General features: G+C 38.5%; 1 protein-coding gene across 50 annotated transcripts in view; it reads left to right on the top strand.

The window, feature by feature from the left end:
* Ccdc7a (coiled-coil domain containing 7A) overlaps positions 1–21,708 on the top strand; it is a 410,765-nt gene that overhangs the window by 122,982 nt on the left and 266,075 nt on the right. For all 50 annotated transcript variants that reach the window (XM_063278219.1, XM_063278211.1, XM_063278233.1 and 47 more), the window contains 8 exons: positions 4,010–4,108; positions 6,006–6,077; positions 8,453–8,563; positions 9,441–9,539; positions 12,053–12,124; positions 13,408–13,518; positions 16,241–16,321; positions 17,566–17,685. In XM_063278219.1, the coding sequence (XP_063134289.1) occupies positions 4,010–4,108; positions 6,006–6,077; positions 8,453–8,563; positions 9,441–9,539; positions 12,053–12,124; positions 13,408–13,518; positions 16,241–16,321; positions 17,566–17,685 (765 nt within the window). The remainder of the gene's footprint in view (positions 1–4,009; positions 4,109–6,005; positions 6,078–8,452; positions 8,564–9,440; positions 9,540–12,052; positions 12,125–13,407; positions 13,519–16,240; positions 16,322–17,565; positions 17,686–21,708) is intronic.

Genomic DNA, 21,708 nt, shown 5'->3' with positions numbered 1-21,708 from the left:
GTTTTGTCATGGAATATCTTGGTTTCTCCATCTATGTTAATTGAGAGTTTTGCAGGATACAGTAACCTGGGCTGGCATTTGTGTTCTCTTAGGGTCTGTATGACATCTGTCCAGGATCTTCTGGCCTTCATAGTTTCTGGCGAAAAGTCTGGTGTGATTCTGATAGGTCTGCCTTTATATGTTACTTGACCTTTTTCCCTTACTGCTTTTAATATTCTTTCTTTATTTTGTGCGTTTGGTGTTTTGACTATTATGTGACGGGAGGTGTTTCTTTTCTGGTCCAATCTATTTGGAGTTCTGTAGGCTTCTTGTATGCCTATGGGTATCTCTTTTTTTAGGTTAGGGAAGTTTTCTTCTATGATTTTGTTGAAGATATTTACTGGTCCTTTGAGCTGGGAGTCTTCACTCTCTTCTATACCTATTATCCTTAGGTTTGATCTTCTCATTGAGTCCTGGATTTCCTGTATGTTTTGGACCAGTAGCTTTTTCCGCTTTACATTATCTTTGACAGTTGAGTCAATGATTTCTATGGAATCTTCTGCTCCCGAGATTCTCTCTTCCATCTCTTGTATTCTGTTGGTGAAGCTTGTATCTACAGCTCCTTGTCTCTTCTTTTGGTTTTCTATATCCAGGGTTGTTTCCATGTGTTCTTTCTTGATTGCTTCTATTTCCATTTTTAATTCCTTCAACTGTTTGATTGTGTTTTCCTGGAATTCTTTCAGGGATTTTTGCGATTCTTTCAGGGATTTTTGCGATTCCTCTCTGTAGGCTTCTACTTGTTTATTAATGTTTTCCTGTGTTTCCCTAAGGGAGTTCTTCACGTCTTTCTTGAAGTCCTCCAGCATCATGATCAAATATGATTTTGAAAGTAGATCTTGCTTTTCTGGTGTGTTTGGATATTCCATGTTTGTTTTGGTGGGAGAATTGGGCTCCGATGATGCCATGTAGTCTTGGTTTCTGTTGCTTGTGTTCCTGCGCTTGCCTCTCGCCATCAGATTATCTCTAGTGTTACTTTGTTCTGCTATTTCTGACAGTGGCTAGACTGTCCTATAAGCCTGTGTGTCAGGAGTGCTGTAGACCTGTTTTCCTCTCTTTCAGTCAGTTATGGGGACAGAGTGTTCTGCTTTCGGGCGTGTAGTTTTTCCTCTCTACAGGTCTTCAGCTGTTCCTGTGGGCCTGTGTCTTGAGTTCACCAGGCAGCTTTCTTGCAGCAGAAAATTTGGTCTTACCTGTGGTCCTGAGGCTCAAGTTTGCTCGCGGGGTGCTGCCCACGGGCTCTTTGCGGCGGCAGCAACCAGGAAGACCTGTGCCGCCCCTTCCGGGAGCTTATGCAGCCTCAGGAGTGCCCACCTGACCAGGCAGAGAGGTCTCTTTCCCACGGGGTCTGGTAGCAGAGAGCTGCTGCGGGCCGGGATCCGCGGGTGTGGGACTTCCGGTAAACACAGGACGTGCCCGGTTCTAGAGGAATTCTGCCTCTGTGTGTCCGGATTTCACCAGGCAGCCTTCTTGCAACAGAGAAGTTGGTCTTACCTGTGGTCCCGAGGCTCAAGTTTGCTCGCAGGGTGCTGCCCACGGGCTCTCTGCGGCGGCAGCAACCAGGAAGACCTGTGCAGCCCTTTCCGGGAGCTTCAGTGCACCAGGGTTCCAGATGGCCTTTGGTGTTTTCCTCTGGCGTCCGAGATGTATGTACAGAGAGCAGTCTCTTCTGGTTTCCCAGGCTTGTCTGCCTCTCTGAAGGTTTAGCTCTCCCTCCCACGGGATTTGGGTGCAGAGGACTGTTTATCCAATCTGTTTCCTTCAGGTTCCGGTGGTGTCTCAGGCAGGGGTCCTGCCGCTCCTGGGCCCTCCCCCACGGGAGCCCAGAGGCCTTATACAGTTTCCTCTTGGGCCAGGGATGCAGTGTTGGTGGTCTCTTCCGCTCTGCAGCCTCAGGAGTGCCCACCTGACCAGCGAGAGTATAGTTTTTAAATCCAACTGTAATTGTACACTAGCCTATCTCTTCCTTTAAACAATGTTCATTTTATAAAATTAGATATTCTGTTTCTAGAGGTATGGAGATTGGTAGCAACCATATTTTATATTAATTAATCCATTAATCATTATTAATTTTTAATGATTAAATTATAAATTCAAAATTTATTATTCTGTTTCTGGCTTAAAATCTGTTTTTCCAGATGAGAATAGCTACTCATACTTGCTTTCTGATTGTTTTCTTATAATTTCCCATTTTGTCACTTTTATTCTGTATATCCTTATTAGGTGTCTTATAGGCAGCATATTGTTTTTAATCCATTTATCCAGTCCATATATTTTAACTTAACAATTCTGATTACTTACATTCAGAGTTATTGAAGAAAACTATGAAATAAGATGTCACTTTGTTAGGTTTATTCTATCTGTTTAGCATATTCCTTCTTTCTTAAGTATCTTAAGATTTAGTACTTTACTGATAATGTTTGATCCATTCTTATTTCTCATTCATGTGTGTATACTGCTGGAATTTACACTGAGTATATGGAGCAGGTAGGATGTTTTGTTTCCCTGTTTATGCTCTGGGTTTCTACATGTTGTAAGGTTCCCATTTTTCCACTGTTGGGCTCCAGTGCTCACCCGCTGTCATTCGCTTCAATGTATGGCTACACATGTACTGCTATGGTTCTTCCTTGAGGAGAAAAAGATTAGTGCTGATGGTTTATATTCAGCCATTTTTCTGGAATCTGAACTGCTAAAAAGTTGCATTGTTATTGCATCAAGCTATTGTATGTTCTGTCCCTCTTCTCTTTGTTCTCTCTTCTTCCTCTACTTTCATCATTTCTTCCTTCAATTCAAAGTCAGTTATACAAGGTATTTATTAAATGTTTGCCATCATTCCTTTTGTTGATTTACTTTTAATTGTCTGTGAAGTTCATTCTCTAGTCAAATTTTCAGAAGGGTTAATGAAACAGGTGTTATCTGAGTTCTTTCATATTAATAAGTTATCCAATATGTTTTGTCCTCAAACATCAGAATTTTTGTTCATCTCTGCTTTAGTTTACTAATGTGGAAACTAATCATTCACAGTAATACAGTATAAAACCACCTCTGAAAATTCAATACATTCACTAATTTGTTCAACCCTATAATTCTCAAGTTATTTCCAAGTTGTTTAGTTTGTACCACCGGAAAAGCAACCCTTCCAGAAAGATTTTGTGATTTGCTTGTGCTATACCCTTCCTTTACTCCCAATATAGTAGTCAGTTATTTGGGCTAGTCTCTCTCCTAAGCCCCAGTAGACCAATTTTTTTTGAGTTTTTATTTCTATTTTGTATTTCATTTCAACTTTTCTTTTTATGATGTACTTGATTTTTTATTTAATTTCTGAAATGTGTGGGAAATGATTGTTTGTAAAAGTAACTGTAAGAAGTCATATTTACCTAAAATAATATCTTGACTTTGTTTCCTACTCATCTTGCAGGTAACCAATTTCATTGTTTTTGATATCTTTACTGTATTTTATTTTATAAAGATGAGACATTTTACTACTATTCCCCAAGTCTCTTCTTTCTTATGGAGGGTAGCACATGAGTGATCCTTTCTATTCTTTTTCCCACTTAACATTACCTCCAAGTAATGCTTATACATTGTTTTACAGCTATGTTTAGTATACCATATTTTATAATCCTTCATTTGTTTAACCTATTCCCCATAATTAAGCTTTGACTATATTATAAATGCTATAATATTGTACATATACATTGTCCATATCCTACTATTTATACAGTAACATAAAAGCACAAACAGAACAGCAAAACTAAAAATTGAGAAAAAAGTTAGTACATATTTATAAATTAAGGACACAAATTTGATAATATGGATTTAATATGGATATTAATATTATCTCTTTTATATTTTTCTCGTATTATACTAGCCTAGTTAAACATTTTCTGGGGAGGTGAAGACTGCTGTTGTGCATATTTTGAAATATAAATATTAGTTCTCTTATTTACTACACTAAATATATTTTATGTAGATGAAGATGAAGAGAAAGATAAAATTGCTGGCAAAGAAGACTCAGACAAAGGAATAAAATCAAAGAGACCTAAAGTTTCTAAGCGTAGGAAACTGTTTAGTAAGTATGAGAGTTATATGATATTATATTAACTTGAATTAAACTCATCATACCATTTTTCTTTGCCCAGGAAATTTTGAGATGTATGCTATATGAATTTGTACTTTCTCTTAAAATACTTTAAGATAGATAGAGAACCATGACAAAGAGCTTGTGCCTTTTGTCTGTTATTTCTGATTCTGTCAAGTATCAAGTCAAGTGTCAAGTCAATTACTGAAACCAGCCAGTAATTGATTTTTAAAGTGTGTGTCCTACCTTTCAGCTCCCTCCTGGGGATTTTATGTTTTAAAATTACAGCAAGCACCTCTACCCTGTGCTAATAACCATTTGCCATAATTTCAAATAAGCAGGCAGAGATGTAGCTCCCATCTTTAACTCAAGTAACAGTGGGTAGCGGTGTCATGTGGTAGAAGGACAGGTTGTAACTTGTTGGAAAGCTTCTAACAACTTCTTGATTGTAGCTCTCCTCAAAGAAAACAACTTTCTGGTAACACATAGATAGTTGGTATTAAGGATTTCATATGGAAAATGAAAGTGCAAAGTGTTAAGGTGTCTTACCATAGCTGGGTCTCTTTAATAGCTGTTGGAGCAAAGAAGGCTAGTGGTTAGCCATCTCCAGAATGAGATACTATCCCCATTACAAATCTCACAAGGCTTCTAGGTAACTGTGTCTTGTAAATAATATTTGTCCATCTTATTGCCATATATGGCTCATTAGGGCAGTGTTTGCCATTCAGACAAGAACCAGATTTGAGTTCAGTTCTTCCTCTGAAGTGGGGACTTTCCCATTGTTGGTAGCTCTTCTTTTGAGGGCCTCATGGAGTATATTGATAGTGTATGACAAGCTATTTCTTGATCAAGTACACTGATCATCATCAGTCACCCCACAAGGTACTCAGGGTACTTGTGATGTCACTTTCTATATATTTATTCATTTATTTTAAACAATATCAAGAACTGAGCAAGGAAGCTTTTGCTTGTCAGAGGAACTGTAACAATGTAGTTCCTCATGAAGTCAACATGCACATGATTCCTAAACTAAGGCATGAAAAATGTACAGGTATGGAAATACCAAGGGCTTCCTTACTCCATTTTGTAGCTAACAATGTGTACTACATTCTGATGTTTCACATATATTTTATTTGGTAAAAATAACTATATGTGATTTTCCCTTTTATCTTCATTGTTTACCTAAATTCCTTGTTTAAAAGGCACTTACAGCACATTCCACCAGAGAATGTTCCAATACAGAGAACCTGTTAAACCCACTTCAGCTCTATACAGTTGTTTCCATCATAATGTGCATTGATCATAGCATATAATATGTACTCTCTTTAAGAAGTTATATAATATACCTATTTAAACTCACTTTTCATGATTGAACATTTATAACTTGATGTTCAATTACAAAGGAATAATGGATAAACCTAAATATACATTTTTGCTGTTTGCCTATGAAACCTATGTGATCTGTAATATGTAAGCAACTTAAGAAAAGTAGGAGCTGGAGAGATGACTGTGCAGTTAAAAGAGCTTGCAGCTCTTCCAAAGGACCTGAAATCATTTCCCAGTTGCCATATCTGGCAGCTCACTTGTAATTTGAGCTTCAAGTTCCAGTGTTGCCTTGTGGGATCTAGACACACCAATACACATGAAAATACATAAAAATAAGAACAGTAAAGGAGAACTATACTGTACATATAAACTATAAATTGACAGTTTGCCACTATATAGATGAAAACTATACCACTTTCTTATCATGTCTAACATTGTCCTCATTTATTTATAACTCTGAAAAATGGCCAGGAATAACACTGTCAAATTGTATGAATATGAAATAGATACTTCATAATAATTCTAGTTTTTGTTTATTGCAAAAATGTTTCTTTGTATATAGCTCATGAGGAGGAATCAGATCCAGTGAATTATGAAGAAGTAACAAAATCCAAAGTTCCATCAAGGAAGAAAGGTACTTGTAGAGGAAAATGATTTGACTGTGAGAGTACAAACTTTAGACTGTGTTGTATTATGTTGAATGGAACCAGCGGTCCTTTTGCCTCAGCTACTAGAAGGCTGGAAGAACATGTGTACACCACAGTGCAACTCTGTGCTAAAATTATCTTAATCGCATGCAAAATGTTTTCATTGGTTCAAGGGTCTGTATTTTACTATGTGTGTTGTTTCAGGGGTATTCCCATTAGCCATGTATTAACTGACAAACAAAATCTAAGGTATGCATTGTTTTTATTCAATAGTTCTAGATGTAGCAATTACACAGAAATGATTGTGTGCTGAGTCTCTAGCAATGTGTGTTCCCTTTCACCAACTCAAGTAGAGTTCTAAAAGACAATTCACTCTACAAAATGTCTTGTGAGGACAATTTTTGCTAGAACTGATAGATAAATAAACACACTTTACAAAGGCTGATGAAGATAGTGGCCAGGGCCATGGTGGCCTCTTCAACAGTCTCCAAGGCAATCTGTAGATTCACTCAGAAGTTGAGATCTGCTTGGAAAATTCATAAATTACTTCTGGTGGCATCTCACTGATGCAATGAGAAGGTTCCAGGAGCAGGGAAGTCACACAAACAGCATCACCTCTCTTGTGTTTGTTGGCACAAATACAGACCAAAGTTTGACAGTGAGCTACTCCAGAACAAGATACCATGTGCCTTCAAATTTTCTCAAAGAATTTCACTTAAATATTTGCTCCATGCACCTTAATCTGTAGCATGGACAAGTCATGCTGTATCAGAGTCAACAGAGCATAGATCCTTGTTAGATGCTGCCATCGCCTAGCTCTGCCACTGGGCTATCACAGTCTCCTAGCACAAGCAACCACTGTCACACACTGAGTTAACAGGGCTACTTTCTTCATGGCAAAGGAAATATTCATGTTTCTGTCATCTCTGCAAGTGGATGGAGAAATGAACTGGAGAGACATGCATTATTTATTACTATCATATTTTTAACTAATGAAGACAAAGGGCAATGGTGTTGCAAACTTTTCAGAAATTTGAACTTATGAATTTTTCTTGTAATTTTTACACTCAAGATTTTATTCCATTCCCAGTGCATTGTCCAACTGTTCCATATCTCTCCCTTCTCCCCTGTGATTGCTCTCTTCTCCCTGCCAAGTGGAACTGAAGCATCCTCACTTGGTCCCTTCAGCTTGTTGACCTTTTTGAGTTCTGTGGACTTTATCTTGGGTATTCTGTACTTTATTTGGCCAATATTAACTTATTAGTAGAACATACCATGCATGTCCTTTTGGGTCTGAGTTGCCTCACTCAGGATGCCCTCATTCTTAATAGATGAGTAGTATTCCATTGTGTAAATGAACCACATTTTCTGTATCCATTCTTCTGTCATGAGACATCTGTATATTTTTCAGCTTCTTATTATCACAAATAAGGCAGGTATGACAAAGCTCAAGTCCAAGTGGATTAAGGACCTCAACATAAAAATCAGATAAACTCAATCTAATAGAAGAGAAAGTGGGAAAGATCCTTGAACTCATTAGCACAGGAGGAAATTTCCTAAACTGAACTCTAATGGCTCATGTTCTAAGATCAAGAATTGATAAATGGGGCCTCATGAAACTGGAAAGTTTCTGTAAGGCAAAGGACATAGTCAATAAGACAAATCTGCATTGGGAAAAAAACCTTCATTAACCCCACTTCAAATAGAGGGCTAATATCCAAAATATATAAAGAACTCAGGAAGCTAACCACCAAAAAACCAAACAACCCAATCAGAAAATGGGGTATAGAACTAAACAGAGAATTCACAACAGAGGAATCTCAAATGGCCAAGAAGCACCTAAAGAAATGTTCAAAGTCCTTAGTGATCAGAGAAATGCAAATCAAATGACCCTGAGATTCCACCTTACATCAGCCAGAATGGCTAAGATCAAAACCTCAGGTGACAACACATGTTGGCAAAGATATGGAGAAAGAGGAACACTCCTCCACTGCTGGTGGGATTGCAAACTGGTACAACCACTCTGAAAATCAATTTGGAGGTTCCACAGAAAATTGGAAATAGACCTACCTAAAGACTCAGAAACACCACTTTTGGGAATATACCCAAAAGATGCCCCACCATGCCACAGGGGCATGTGTTGCACTATGTTTATAGTAGCCTTATTTGTGATAGCCAGAACTTATGAATTTTAAACAGATACATTTGGAGACAAATTTTGATATATCCAGACTGGCTTTTCAAAGATGGCCTTGAATCTCCCTGTGTGCATCTCCTTGAAATTCTAAGCATGAGTTATATACAAAATTTCAAACACTTTTTAACATATTGAACTAAATGTACCACTACATGTTTTATGCAGCCTCTGATGCAGAAGGTGAGGAAGCACTTGCCCTTGAGAGTCGAGGTTCAGTCTCAAAAGCACACACACCTACAAAGAAACAAAGAACTCACAAAAGAGGAAAAGGCAGTGGTAAGTATAAATATCCCAGACAGCTGAAGCCTACATTAGGCTCTTCAGGTGGTCTTATATTTTCCTTCATGGATACACATATGAGCATGTAATTACCAAACTCTTACTCCTTCACTAAAATGTAGATTTCCAAATTTACCAAAGAATTAATGCTAGAACTATGTAGCTCAGGCTAGCCTTGAACTTGAATTTCACTGCCCCATCCTTTCAAGCAGAAGTTTTGACTCTAAGATTATTTAATAGCCACCAAATGTAGTAACCCTTGGCACCCAATAGCAGATAACTTCCACTGTTGTGTCTTTCAGAGTTCTAGTGTGTCCCTGGACACCATGTGCTTTCCAAGTTTTTCAAAAAGGTTTACTTAAATATTTGCTCCGTGCACCTTAATCTGTAGCATGGACAAGTCATGCTGTACCAGAGTCAACAGAGCATAGATCCTTGGTAGCTGCTTCCATCGCCTAGCTCTGCCACTAGGCTATCACAGTCTCTTAGCACAAGCAGCCACTGTCACTCACTGAGTTAACAAGGCTAGTTCCTTTATGGCAAAAGGAAATATTCATGTTTCTGTCATCTCTGCAAATGGATGAAGAAATGAACTGGGGAGACATGCATTATTTATTACTATCATATTTTTAACTAATGAAGACAAAGGGCAATGGTGTTGCAAACTTTTCAGAAATTTGAACTTACAGATTTTAAACAGGTATTTTTGGAAGCAAAGTTTGATATATCTCAGGGTGGTCTTTCAAAGATAAATTTCCCCTGTGTCCACCTACTGAGTACTGAGATTCTAAGCATGAGCTACATACAAAATTTCAAACACTTTTAAAAAATATATTGAACTAAAAGTACCTGTTTTATACCGTTCCTGATGCAGGTGTTTATGAAGCACTTAACTCTGAGGGTCAAGGCTCGTTCTCAAAAGCATACGAGTACACAAAGAAACAAAGAACTCACAGAAGAGGAAGAGGCAGTTGTAAGTATAAGTATTTCACATAGTTTACATTAGGTTCTTCAGGTGTTTTTTTTATTTTGCTTCATGAATATGCATATAAGCACATAGTTTTACCAAAATTTTACCCCTGCACTAAAATGCTGATTCCCTAACTTATCAAAGAATTAATACTAGAACTGTGTAGCTCATGCTGGCCTTGAACTTGAATTTCCCTGCCTATCTTTCTAGCAGAAGTTTTGACTCTAAGATTGTTTAGTAGCCACCAAATGTGAAATTCCTTGAGTCCCAAGAGCAGATAATTTCATACCATTATGTCTTTCAGATTTCCAGTGTGTTTATGGAATTTTGTGGTATCTCAAAAGAATATACCCATAGTAGCATTTGACCAAAGTTGTTCATTCTTTGTAATATGAATCAGAACATGAAAACATCATCTGATCTGGCAGCTATCCTAGAACAAACACACACATACTCAGAGTTCCTAGAGTTTGTAGTTTCTGTGACCTGTCAAATAGTTGCCTTCTTATTGACAAGACCCCAATCACAAACAGAGTTACTATTGAGATAAGCAAATTAAATACAAATTAGGAACCAAAATGCCTAAAGAATTATCTAGGAAGCCTTGATAGGAACTCCAGTGGTGTTTATGGCCCTAGTATAGGAAAGCCTCTGTGCTAACCTGACAAGTTGGTCTCAAGAAACATGCCACTATCAAGTAAATGAGTGTGCATATCTTGAGTAATCCCATCCACAATGAGACCTCTTTTATGTGTTGAGTGATTAGACTTGGAAGCTTGGAAGTTTCCTCTAGACTCTAGAATATCATGCCATGCCTTTGGGAGATCAGAACATGGAATTTGATTAGTTCCAGAGCTGATTATAAAACCAGTCTATATGAGAAAGCATAGCATAGGTGGGAAATATATATTTAGTTCTTTGGTAATATCTTTGCTGAGGTCGATTGATGTGATAACATTAATATGGTAGAGGGCTGGTCCTTCCCCTACAACTGTAGACTTTTGACTGATGGGGGGAATCAGTTCAACATTCTGTGGAAGATATTATGATAATAACTCACTCCAAATAAAATTAAAATAGTCTTGAACACCTGTATAAAAAAACGTAAAAGGACACTAAAGATACAAGTTCCACATATTAGTTTCTCTCTACTTAGAAGACAGTCTCAGTGTTTCTGGCAGAACACAATGACATGATTCAAAGGTACTGAGAGCTAGGAATCATTGAATATGTGATCATGAAAAGTCCAAGAACTCTTTGTGCACAAATATTGTTGTTACTGGGTGGAAAATACTTACTTTGACAATGTTTACTTCATTAATACAAGTCATGACAACAGCTTTATTTTTCTCCCTATGAAGTTGTTTTGGGTAATAAATATGATAGATAAATAGGAGATGTGTCTTACATACCCGACTTAAAACAAAAACTTAAATAAAACAATTCTTTGGGGCCTTAAGGCTGAGTGTAAGGTAGGACTTGAAATGAAAGTATCTCTTGGCCACTTTGTCAAGTATCTAGGGTCAGAGAATCTTGTGGAACCTTTACCTAGATCATCCAGGAATGGGATCCACTTACCTCCCTTAGGTCACTGTGTATTCTTTGACTAAACAGTGCTTACTTAATGGTAACTGTTTTTTCATTCTGTGTCCTGTAAGTTGGTTATGTTATAGTCTACCAGTAGCATAGTCTTAGAAAGAAGTTTATTCTAACTAGGTAAGCACTGGCAAAATGCCTCAGTGAGTAAAGGCACGTAAGGTCCCCATGTAACCTAAACGAAAATGACACAAATTTGTATGACCTCCATACACATTTACATACACAATAATAATAATCAGTAAAGTTAATTTAGCTAGGTAAGCAGTGAAGATAGTGAGATAGGTACAAAACTAGAAATCAGAATGTGAGTATAGATCTCAACATTTTTGTTCTCACTCTACCATGACCTGGGAGAAGCCTATCATTTTCCCCAGTACATAGGCCATCAGGTACCACCAAAATGGTACCTAGTAAGGTGGTAGAGAGTCTTAGATGTTCCATCCTCTTTGTGCAGTATAGCAGCCAAGGCTCAGAGAAAGTTGTGTAGTGAAAGACCCATATTGTCCCATTCCCCTTCCCCTCTCTTCCTATGGAGACAAGTTAGCCAGCTCTCTAAGGTTTCTGAATGGCCATGCAACAGAATCTTAGGACTTTCTCATAAAAGCACAAGTTAAAGACTCTCTCTTCCATGGACATGCTACAGCACTAACTACTACTGGTGAAGCTCAGTAACCACAATCGCTCTGTAACATAAGGTATAAACAAAAACTGAATCCCAGACTTTTTTGGGGATTCTTAGGAACACCTTATTTTGACTGAAACGGTATATTTTCTTCTCATATTTAATGTTAAGGTCATTTATTAATAATCCAGAAAAAATAACAGAATAGCATTAAAATTTTATTTTGAATCTGAAATAGAGACTTTGAAATAGTTCTATTTTTGTGTCTGTTGCACTAATATTTATATTTATACAGCTCATGAAGAGGAATATGATTCAGTACACTATGAAGAAGCAAGAAAAGCCAAAGTTCCATCAAAGAAGCAAGGTACTTCTAGAAAAAGGATTTGATTGTGAGCATAAAAATTTTAGATTACTTTGCAGTATTTTGAATGGGACCAGCAGAGACAGGTTCTCTTGCCTCAGCTACAAGAAGGCTGGAAGAACATATGTACACCACAGTACAACTCTGTCCTAAACTAATCTTTATGGCACCCAAAATGTTTTCCTTGGTTCAAGACTCTACATTTTACTATATGTGTCCCGGAAGTATTACCTTTAGCCATGGAATAACTGACAAACAAAAGCTAAGATATGTATTGCTTTTACACAGTAGGTCTAGATGTAGCAATTTCACATACATGACTACTTGCACAGTGTCGGGTGATGTGTGTTCCCTTTCACAAACTCCAGAAGTTAGAGTTCTAAAGCCAGTTCACTTTGTAAACCTGTACACTGAATTCATTCCACATGTTTCCACTTCTGGGTACAATTGTGGCCGGAACTGAGAAATTATATTTACAAAGGCTGATGAAGATTTTGGCCAGACTATGGTGGCCTCTTCGATGGTCTCCAAGGTCATCTGAAGGGTTAGATTCACTCAGAAGTTGAGATCTGCTTGGAAAATTCGTAGATTACTTCTGGTGGCATCTCACTGATGCAATGAGAAGGCTCCAGGAGCAGGGAAGACACACAAACAGCATCACCTCTCTTGTGTTTGTTGGCACAAATACAGACCAAAGTTGGCAGTGAGTAATCCAGAACAAGACACCATGTGCCTTCAAATTTTCTCAAAGAATTTCACTTAAATATTTGCTCCACGCACCTTAATCTGTAGCATGGACAAGTCATGCTGTACCAGAGTCAACAGAGCATAGATCCTTGTTATATGCTGCCATCGCCTAGCTCTGCCACTGGGCTATCACAGTCTCTTAGCACAAGCAGCCATTGTTCACTCACTGAGTTAACAAGGCTAGTTCCTTTATGACAAAAGGAAATATTCATGTTTCTGTCATCTCTGCAAATGGATGAAGAAATGAACTGGAGAGACATGCATTATTTATTACTATCATATTTTTAACTAATGAAGACAAAGGGCAATGGTGTTGCAAACTTGTCAGAAATTTGAACTTACAATTTTTAAAGAGGTATTTTTGGAAACAAATTTTGATATATCCTAGGCTGGCATTTCAAAATGGCCTTGAATTGCCCTCTGTCCAACTCCTCATTATTGAGATTCTAAGCATGAGCTATATACAAAATTTCAATCACTTATTGAACTATTCATCAATCATATATTGAACTAAATGTACCTTTACCTGTTTTATGCAGCCTCTGATGCAGAGGGTGATGGAGTGCTTAGCCCTGAGGGTCAAGGCTCAGTCTCAAAAGCACACACACCAACAAAGAAAAAACAAACTCACAGAAGAGGAAGAGGTAGTGGTAAGTATAAGTATTCCAGGTAGATTAAATTAGGCTCTTTAGGTGGCCTTTTATTTTGCTACATGAATGTACATATAAGCATATATTTACCAAAATATTACCCCTGTACTAAAATGCTAATTCCTTAACTTATGAAAGAATTAGTACAAGAACTTTGTAGCTCATGCTGGCCTTGAACTTGAATTTTTCTGACCCATTCTTCCAAGCAGAAGTTGTGCCTCTAAGATTATTTATTAACCACCAAATATGACATCCCTTGACTCCCAAGAGCAGATAATTTCATAATAATGATGTGTCTTTCAGACTTCCAGTGTGTCTGTGGACTTTTGTGGTAGCTCAAAAGAATTTGCCCATAGTAGTATTTGATCAAAGTTGTTCATTTCTGTTAGAATCAGAATCAGAACATGAAAACACCATCTGACCTGGTAACACACACACACACACACACACACACACACACACACACACACACACACACACACAGAGAGAGAGAGAGAGAGAGAGAGAGAGAGAGAGAGAGAGAGAGAGATTGATTTCTCAGAGGACGTAATTTCTCTCTCCAGTAAAGTAGTGTCCTTCTTATCAGAAAGGCTCCAATCAGAAACAGTTACTATTGATATAAGAAAATTGAATACAAATTAGAAACCAAAGAACCTAAAGAATTATCTAGGAAGCCTTGGTAGGACCTCCAGGGGTCCTCCTGTTTATGGACCCACTAAAGGAAAGCCCCTCTGCTAACCTGACAAGTTCGTCTCAAGAAACATGCCAGTATCAAGGAAATAAGTATGTAAGTAATCCCATCCACAATGATAACCTCTTTTATGTGTTGAGAATTGAAAGTTTGGCTGTTTCCTCTAGACTCTAGAGTCTAGAATATCATGTAATGTCCTTGAGAGTTCAGGAACAGGAATTTGATTATTGTTCTAAAGGTGTTTATTAAATCTTTCTGTTCTGATAAGCATAGCATAGGTAGGAAAATAAAGAGTATTTAATCACTCAGTGATATCCCTTGCTAGGGTCCATGTATGCGTAAAATTAATATGGTAGAAACTGCGCATTCCTCTTGAATAGAATATTTAGATGTTCCATGGTAGACTTACCACTGATGAGGGAGCTTTTCAACAATGTGTGGAAGGATATTAGTGGTGACAACAACTCAATTCACATAAAGTTAACGTGGTCTTGGATATATCTGTGGGAAAAAGTATGAAAAAGGACACTGAAGGTATCATTTTTACATATTAGTTTCTCTCTACTTGGAAGTCAGTCACAATTTTTATGACAAAACACAAGGTCATGGATCACAGGTACCCAGAATTATACAGCATTGAACCATGTGATTATAACAAGCCAAAGATCTCCGTGTGTAAAAATATTCTTATTTCTGGTTAGAACATACTTACTTTGACAATGTTTGCTTCATTAATCTTAGACAACAGCTTTATTTTTCTCCCTCTGAAGTTGTTTTGGGTAACAAATGTGATGAATAAACTGGAGATTTCTATAGTACAAGCCTACCTTAAAATGAAAACTTGCATAAAACTATCCTTTCTAGACTTGAGGCTGAGTGTAAGGTGGAGCTTGAAGTGAAAGTATTTCAGTATCTCTGCCAGTAATTAGGGCCAGACAATCTCGTGGAACCCTAACCTAGGTCATCCAGGAATGCGGTCCATTTACCATCCTTAAGTCACTGTGTGTCCTCTGATCAAAGTGCTGTCTTAATGGTAACTGTTTTTCCATTCTGTGTCCTCTTAGATGAGGATATTACTGTCTACCAGCTAGCACAGTTTTAGAGAGAATTTAATCTAGCTAGGTAAGCACCTGCAAGATGCCTCAGAGGGTAAAGTCATGTAAGGTCCCCATGTAACTTAAATGGAAATGCCAAAAATTTGTGTGACCTCTATAATCATATCACACACACACACACACACACACACACACACACACACACACACACACACACACACACACACGTAGATCCACAATACAAATAATCGATAAAGTTAGTTTAGCTAGGTAACCAGTGAATGTGGCAGGAACAAACAAGAAATCAGTCTTAATAGACATCTTAACATTTTCGTTGTCACTCTACCATGACCTGGGGGGAAGCCCATGGTGTCTATGTAAAGGATGGACCTATCGTTTTCTCTACTACATAGGCCATAATGTAAGACCAAAATGTACCCAGCAAGGAAGTCTCAGATGTTCTTCCCTCTTAGTGGAGCTTAGCTGCCAATGTACTCAACAAAATTGTTAGTGACAAACCCACACTGTGCCATTCTTTTTCCTAAGTAAACAGAGTCCCTTCCTTACTGTGGAGGTAAGTTGGCCAGCTTCCTAAGGTTTCTGAGTGGGTATACAACATAATCCTCATGACTTTCTCATAAAAGCACAAATCTTAGACTCACTGTACCACGGGCAAGCTATAGGCAGAGCTACCACTGGTAATTCCAGTGTGCAAAGCCCTAATTCCTTTTTACCATAAGCTATAAACAAAATCTAAATGCAACACAGATAGTTCTTAGAGTCTGTCAGTTGTAACCTGTGTTAAGCACATAATTACTGAAATGTTCTATCATATCTTTATAATACCTATCATTATGGTCATTTATAACTGAAAAACAGCAAAAAATAACAGTTTAAATTTGTTTGACATCTGAAAGAGAGACCTAACAATAGTTCCATTTTTCTGTTTACTGCACTAATATTTCTCCTTATACAGCTCATGGGGAAGAATCAGATAGAGTGAACCATGAAGAATCAACAAAGTCTAAAGTTCCATCTAGAAGAAAAGCATTTGCAGGTGAGCATAAAAACTTATGTATTACTTACTGTTATCTTTGAATGGAAACAGCTGAGGTGGACTCTTTTGCCTGAGCTTCTAGAATGCTGGAAAAGCATATGTACACCCCAGTGCCACTACGTACTAAAATTATGTTAATCACATGTAAAATGTTTTCTTTGGTTCAAGAAGCTGTATTTTACTATAAGTGTCCCAGGAGTATTACCTTTAGCCATGGAATAACTGACAAACAAAAGCTAAGGTATGTATTGCTTTTATGCAGTAGGTCTAGATGTAGCAATTTCACACACATGACTACTTGCACAGTGTCTGATGATGTGTACTCCCTTTCACAAACTCCAGAAGTTAGAGTTCTAAAATCCAGTTCACTTTGTAAACCTGTACACTGAATTCATTCTACATGTTTCCACTTCTGGGTACAATTGTGGCCGGAACTGAGAAATTATATTTACAAAGGCTGATGAAGATAGTGGCCAGGCCATGGTGGCCTCTTCGATGCTCTCCAAGGCCATCTGAAGGGTTAGATTCACTCAGAAGTTGAGATCTGCTTGGAAAATTCATAGATTACTTCTGGTGGCATCTCACTGATGAAATGAGAAGGCTCCAGGAGCAGGGAAGACACACGAACAGCATCACCTCTCTTGTGTTTGTTGGCACAAATACAGACCAAAGTTTGACAGTGAGCTACTCCAGAACAAGACACCATGTGCCTTCAAATTTTCTCAAAGAATTTCACTTAAATATTTGCTCCATGCACCTTAATCTGTAGCATGGACAAGTCATGCTGTACCAGAGTCAACAGAGCATAGATCCTTGTTAGATGCTGCCATTGCCTAGCTCTGCCACTGGGCTATCACAGTCTCCTAGCACAAGCAGCCATTGTTCACTCACTGAGTTAACAGGACTAGTTCCTTTATGACAAAAGGAAATATTCATGTTTCTGTCATCTCTGCAAATGGATGGAGAAATGAACTGGAGAGACCTGTATTATTTATTACTATCATATTTTTAACTAATGAAGACAAAGGGCAATGGTGCTGTAAACTTGTCAGAAATTTGAACTTATAGATTTTAAACAGGTATTTTTGGAAACAAAGTTTGATATATCCCAGGCTGGCCTTTCACAGTTGGCCTTGAATGTCCCTATATCCACCTCCTGTGTATTGAAACTCTAAGATTGCACTCCAAAAATAATTTCAGTCATGCTTTCATATACTGAATTTAATTTCCCACTCTTTATTCAGTTCCTCTTAAAGGTCAAAATGAAGAACTTAGTCCTGAGAGTCAAGACTCAATCTCAAAATCAGACACAGAACAAAGGGAACAAAGGGAACAAAGGACTCACAAAAAAGAAAGAGGCAGTAGTAAGTATAAATATTCCAGGTACCTTTAGGCTCTTCAAGTGGTCTTATATTTTGCTTCATGAATGCAGATATAAGCATAGAGTTACCAAAATCTTACCCCTGCACTGAGATGCTTATTTCCTAACTCAAGAAATAAATTAATGGTAGAATGACATAGCTCATGCTGGCCTTAAAATTGAATTTCTCTGCCCTCTTTTCCCAAACAGAACTTTAGAGTCTAAGATTGTTTAACAGGCACTAAATATGGTAGCAATTAAAACCAATAGCAGATAACTTCTCACTGATATGCCTTTTAGACCTCCAGTGGTAGCTCAAAAGAATATGCCCATAGTAGAATTTGACCAAGGTTGTTCTTTCAAGGTGGAATCATAGTCACAACATGAAAACATCATATGAGCTGATAGCTATCCTAAACAAAACACACACACACACACACACACACACACACACACACACACACGAACACACACACGAACACACAAAAACACAACACGTACAAGTTTCTAGCGGGTTTTGTGTGTGTGTGTGTGTGTGTGTGTGTGTGTGTGTGTGTGTGTGTGACCTGGCCAGTGGTTGCCATCTTGTGGCCACTGGTTCCAGTCACAAATACTATTGATATAAAAATGTAAAACCAAAAGGCTTAAGAGGTTATGTAGAAAGCCTTGTTATAACCTCCAGGGGTCCTCCTGTTTATGGCCCCATTATAGGAAAGCCCCTCTGCTAACCTGACAGGTTGGTCCCAAGAAACATGCCAGTATCAAGGAAATAAGTGAACATATCTGAGTAATCCCATCCACAATGAGACCTCTTTTATGTCCTGAGAATTGAAAGCTTGGCTGTTTCCTCTAGACTCTAGAGTCTAGAATATCATGTAATGTCTTTGAGAGTTCAGAAATGGGAATTTGATTATTGTTCTAGAGGTGTTTATTAAATCTTTCTGTCCTGATAAGTATAGCATAGGTAGGAAAATAAAGAATATTTAATCACTCAGTGATATCCCTTGCTAGGGTCCATTTATGTGATAACATCAATATGGCAGATGACTGCTTATTCCTCTAAAGTAGAATATTTAGATGTTCTACTGTACACTTATCACTGATAGGGGAGCTTTTCTTTTTTTTTCTTGGATATTTTTTATTTACATTCAAGGACATTCAAATGTTATAACCTTTCCTGGTTTCCCATCCATAAGTCTCCTCCCATTACCCTCCCCTTCTTCTATATGGGTGTTCCGCTCTCCAACCATCCGTTTTTCCCACCTCCCCACCCTGACTTCCCCTACACTGAGGGTCCAGCATTGGCAAGACCAAGAGTTTCTCCTTCCATGAGTGCCCAACAAGGTCATCCTCTGCTACATATGCAGCTGGAGCCATGGGTCTGTTCATGTACAGTCTTTGGATAGTGGTTTAGTCCCTGGAACTCTAGTTGGTTGTCATTGTTGTTCTTATGGGGTTGCAAGCCCTTTCAGCTCCTTCAATCCTTTCCCTAACTCCTCCAGTGGGGAACCCTTTCTCAGTTCAGTGGTTTGCTGCTAGCTTTCACCCCTATATTTGACATGCTCTGGTTGGGCTTCTCAGGAAACAGCTATATCTGGTTCTTGTCAGCATGCACTTCTTAGCTTCATCAATCTTATATAGTTTTGGAGGCTGTATAAACATGTGGGTCAGGCTCTGAATGGCCATTCCTTCAGTCTCTGCTCCACACTTCATCTCCCTATCTTCTCCTATGAATATTTTTGTGTTCCCCCTTTCAAGAAGGAGTGAAGCATCCGCACTTTGGTCATCTTCTTTCTTGAGCTTCATGGTCTGTGGACTGTATCTTGGATAACCTGAGCTTTGGGACTAATATTCCACTTATCAGTGAGTGTATACCATGTGTGCTATTTTGGAATTGTGTTACCTCACTCAGGATGATATTTTCTAGTTCCATACATTGGCCTATGAATTTCATGAATTCATTGTTTTTGATAGCTGAGTAATATTCCATTGTGTAGATGTACCACATTTTCTATATCCATTCCACTGTTTTTTATCATTATTTTTTATCTTTATTAACTTGAATATTTCTTTTTTATCGTTATTAACATGAGTATTTCTTATTTAATTTCGATTGTTATTCCCCTTCCCGGTTTCCGGGCCAACATCCCCCTAACCCCTCCCCTTCCCCTTCTCTATGGGTGTTCCCTTCCCCATCCTCCCCCCATTACCTCCCTCCTCCCAACAATCACGTTCACTGGGGGTTCAGTCTTGGCAGGACCAAGGGCTTCCCCTTCCACTGGTGCTCTTACTAGGCTATTCATTGCTATGTATGCAGTTGGAGTCCAGGGTCAGTCCATGTATAGTCTTTGGGTAGTGTCTTAGTCCATGGAAGCTCTGGTTGCTTGGCATTGTTGTTCATATGGGGTCTCGAGGCCCTTCAAGTTCTTCCAGTCCTTTCTCTGATTCCTTCAACGGGGGTCCCGTTCTCAGTTCAGTAGTTTGCTACTGGCATTCGCCTATGTATTTGCTGTATTTTGGCTGTGTCTCTCAGGAGAGATCTACATCTGGTTCCTGTTGGCCTGCACTTCTTTGCTTCATCCATCGTATCTAGTTTGGTGGCTGTATATGTATGGGCCACATGTGGGGCAGGCTCTGAATGGGTGTTCCTTCTGTGTCTGTTTTAATCTTTGCCTCTCCCTTCCCTGCCAAGGGTATTCTTTTTCCCCTTTTAAAGAAGGAGTGAAGCATTCACATTTTGGTCATCCTTCTTGAGTTTCATGTGTTCTGTGCATGTAGGATAATTCGAGCATTTGGGCTAATATCCACTTATCAATGAGTGCATACCATGTGTGTTTTTCTGTGATTGGGTTACCTCACTCAGGATATTTTCCAGTTCCATTCATTTGCCTATGAAGTTCATAAAGTCATTGTTTTTGATAGCTGAGTAGTATTCCATTGTGTAGATGTACCACATTTTCTGTATCCATTCCTCTGTTGAAGGGTATCTGGGTTCTTTCCAGCTTCTGGCTATTATAAATAAGGCTGATATGAACATAGTGGAGCATGTGTCTTTGTTATATGTTGGGGCATCTTTTTGCATATACCCAAGAGAGGTAAACTGGGCCCTCAGGTAGTTCAATGTCCAATTTTTTGAGGAACCTCCTGAGTGATTTCCAGAATGGTTGTACCAGTCTGCAATCCCACCAACAATGGAGGAGTGTTCCTCTTTCTCCACATCCTCACCGGCATTTGCTGTCAGCTGAGTTTTTGATCTTAGCCATTCTGACGGGTATGAGGTAGAATCTCAGGGTTGTTTTGATTTGCATTTCCTTTATGATGAAAGATGTTGAACATTTCTTTAGGTGTTTATTAGTCATTTGGCATTCCTCAGCTGTGAATTCATTCTTTAGCTCTGAACCCCATTTTTTGATAAAGTTATTTGTCTCCCTGCAGTCTAACTTCTTGAGTTCTTAGTATATTTTGGATATAAGCCCTCTATCAGTTGTAGGATTGGTAAAGATCTTTTCCCAATCTGTTGGTTGCCGTTTTGTCCTAACCACAGTGTCCTTTGCCTTACAGAAGCTTTGCAGTTTTATGAGATCCCATTTGTCGATCCTTGATCTTAGAGCATAAGCCATTGGTGTTTTGTTCAGGGAATTTTCTCCAGTGCCCATGTGTTCAAGATGCTTCCCCACTTTTTCTTCTATTAGTTTGAGTGTATCTGGTTTGATGTGGAGGTCCATGATCCGCTTGGACTGAAGCTTTGTACGGGGCAATAAGAATGTATCAATCTCCATTCTTCTCCATGCTGCCCTCCAGTTGAACCAGCACCATTTGCTGAAAATGCTGTTTTTTGTTGGACAGTTTGGGCTCCTTTGCCGAAAATCAAGTGTCCATAGGTGTGTGGGTTCATTTCTGGGTCTTCAATTCTATTCCACTGGTCGATCTGTATGTCTCTGTACCAATACCATACAGTTTTTATCACTATTGCTCTGGAATCCTGCTTGAGTTCAGGGATAGTGATTCCCCCGGAAGTCTTTTTATT

Source organism: Rattus norvegicus, chromosome 19, assembly GCF_036323735.1.
Source record: "Rattus norvegicus strain BN/NHsdMcwi chromosome 19, GRCr8, whole genome shotgun sequence".
Classification (NCBI taxonomy): domain Eukaryota; kingdom Metazoa; phylum Chordata; class Mammalia; order Rodentia; family Muridae; genus Rattus; species Rattus norvegicus.
Note: the sequence above shows the minus strand (reverse complement) of the source record. Positions and strands in the feature narration are given on the sequence as shown.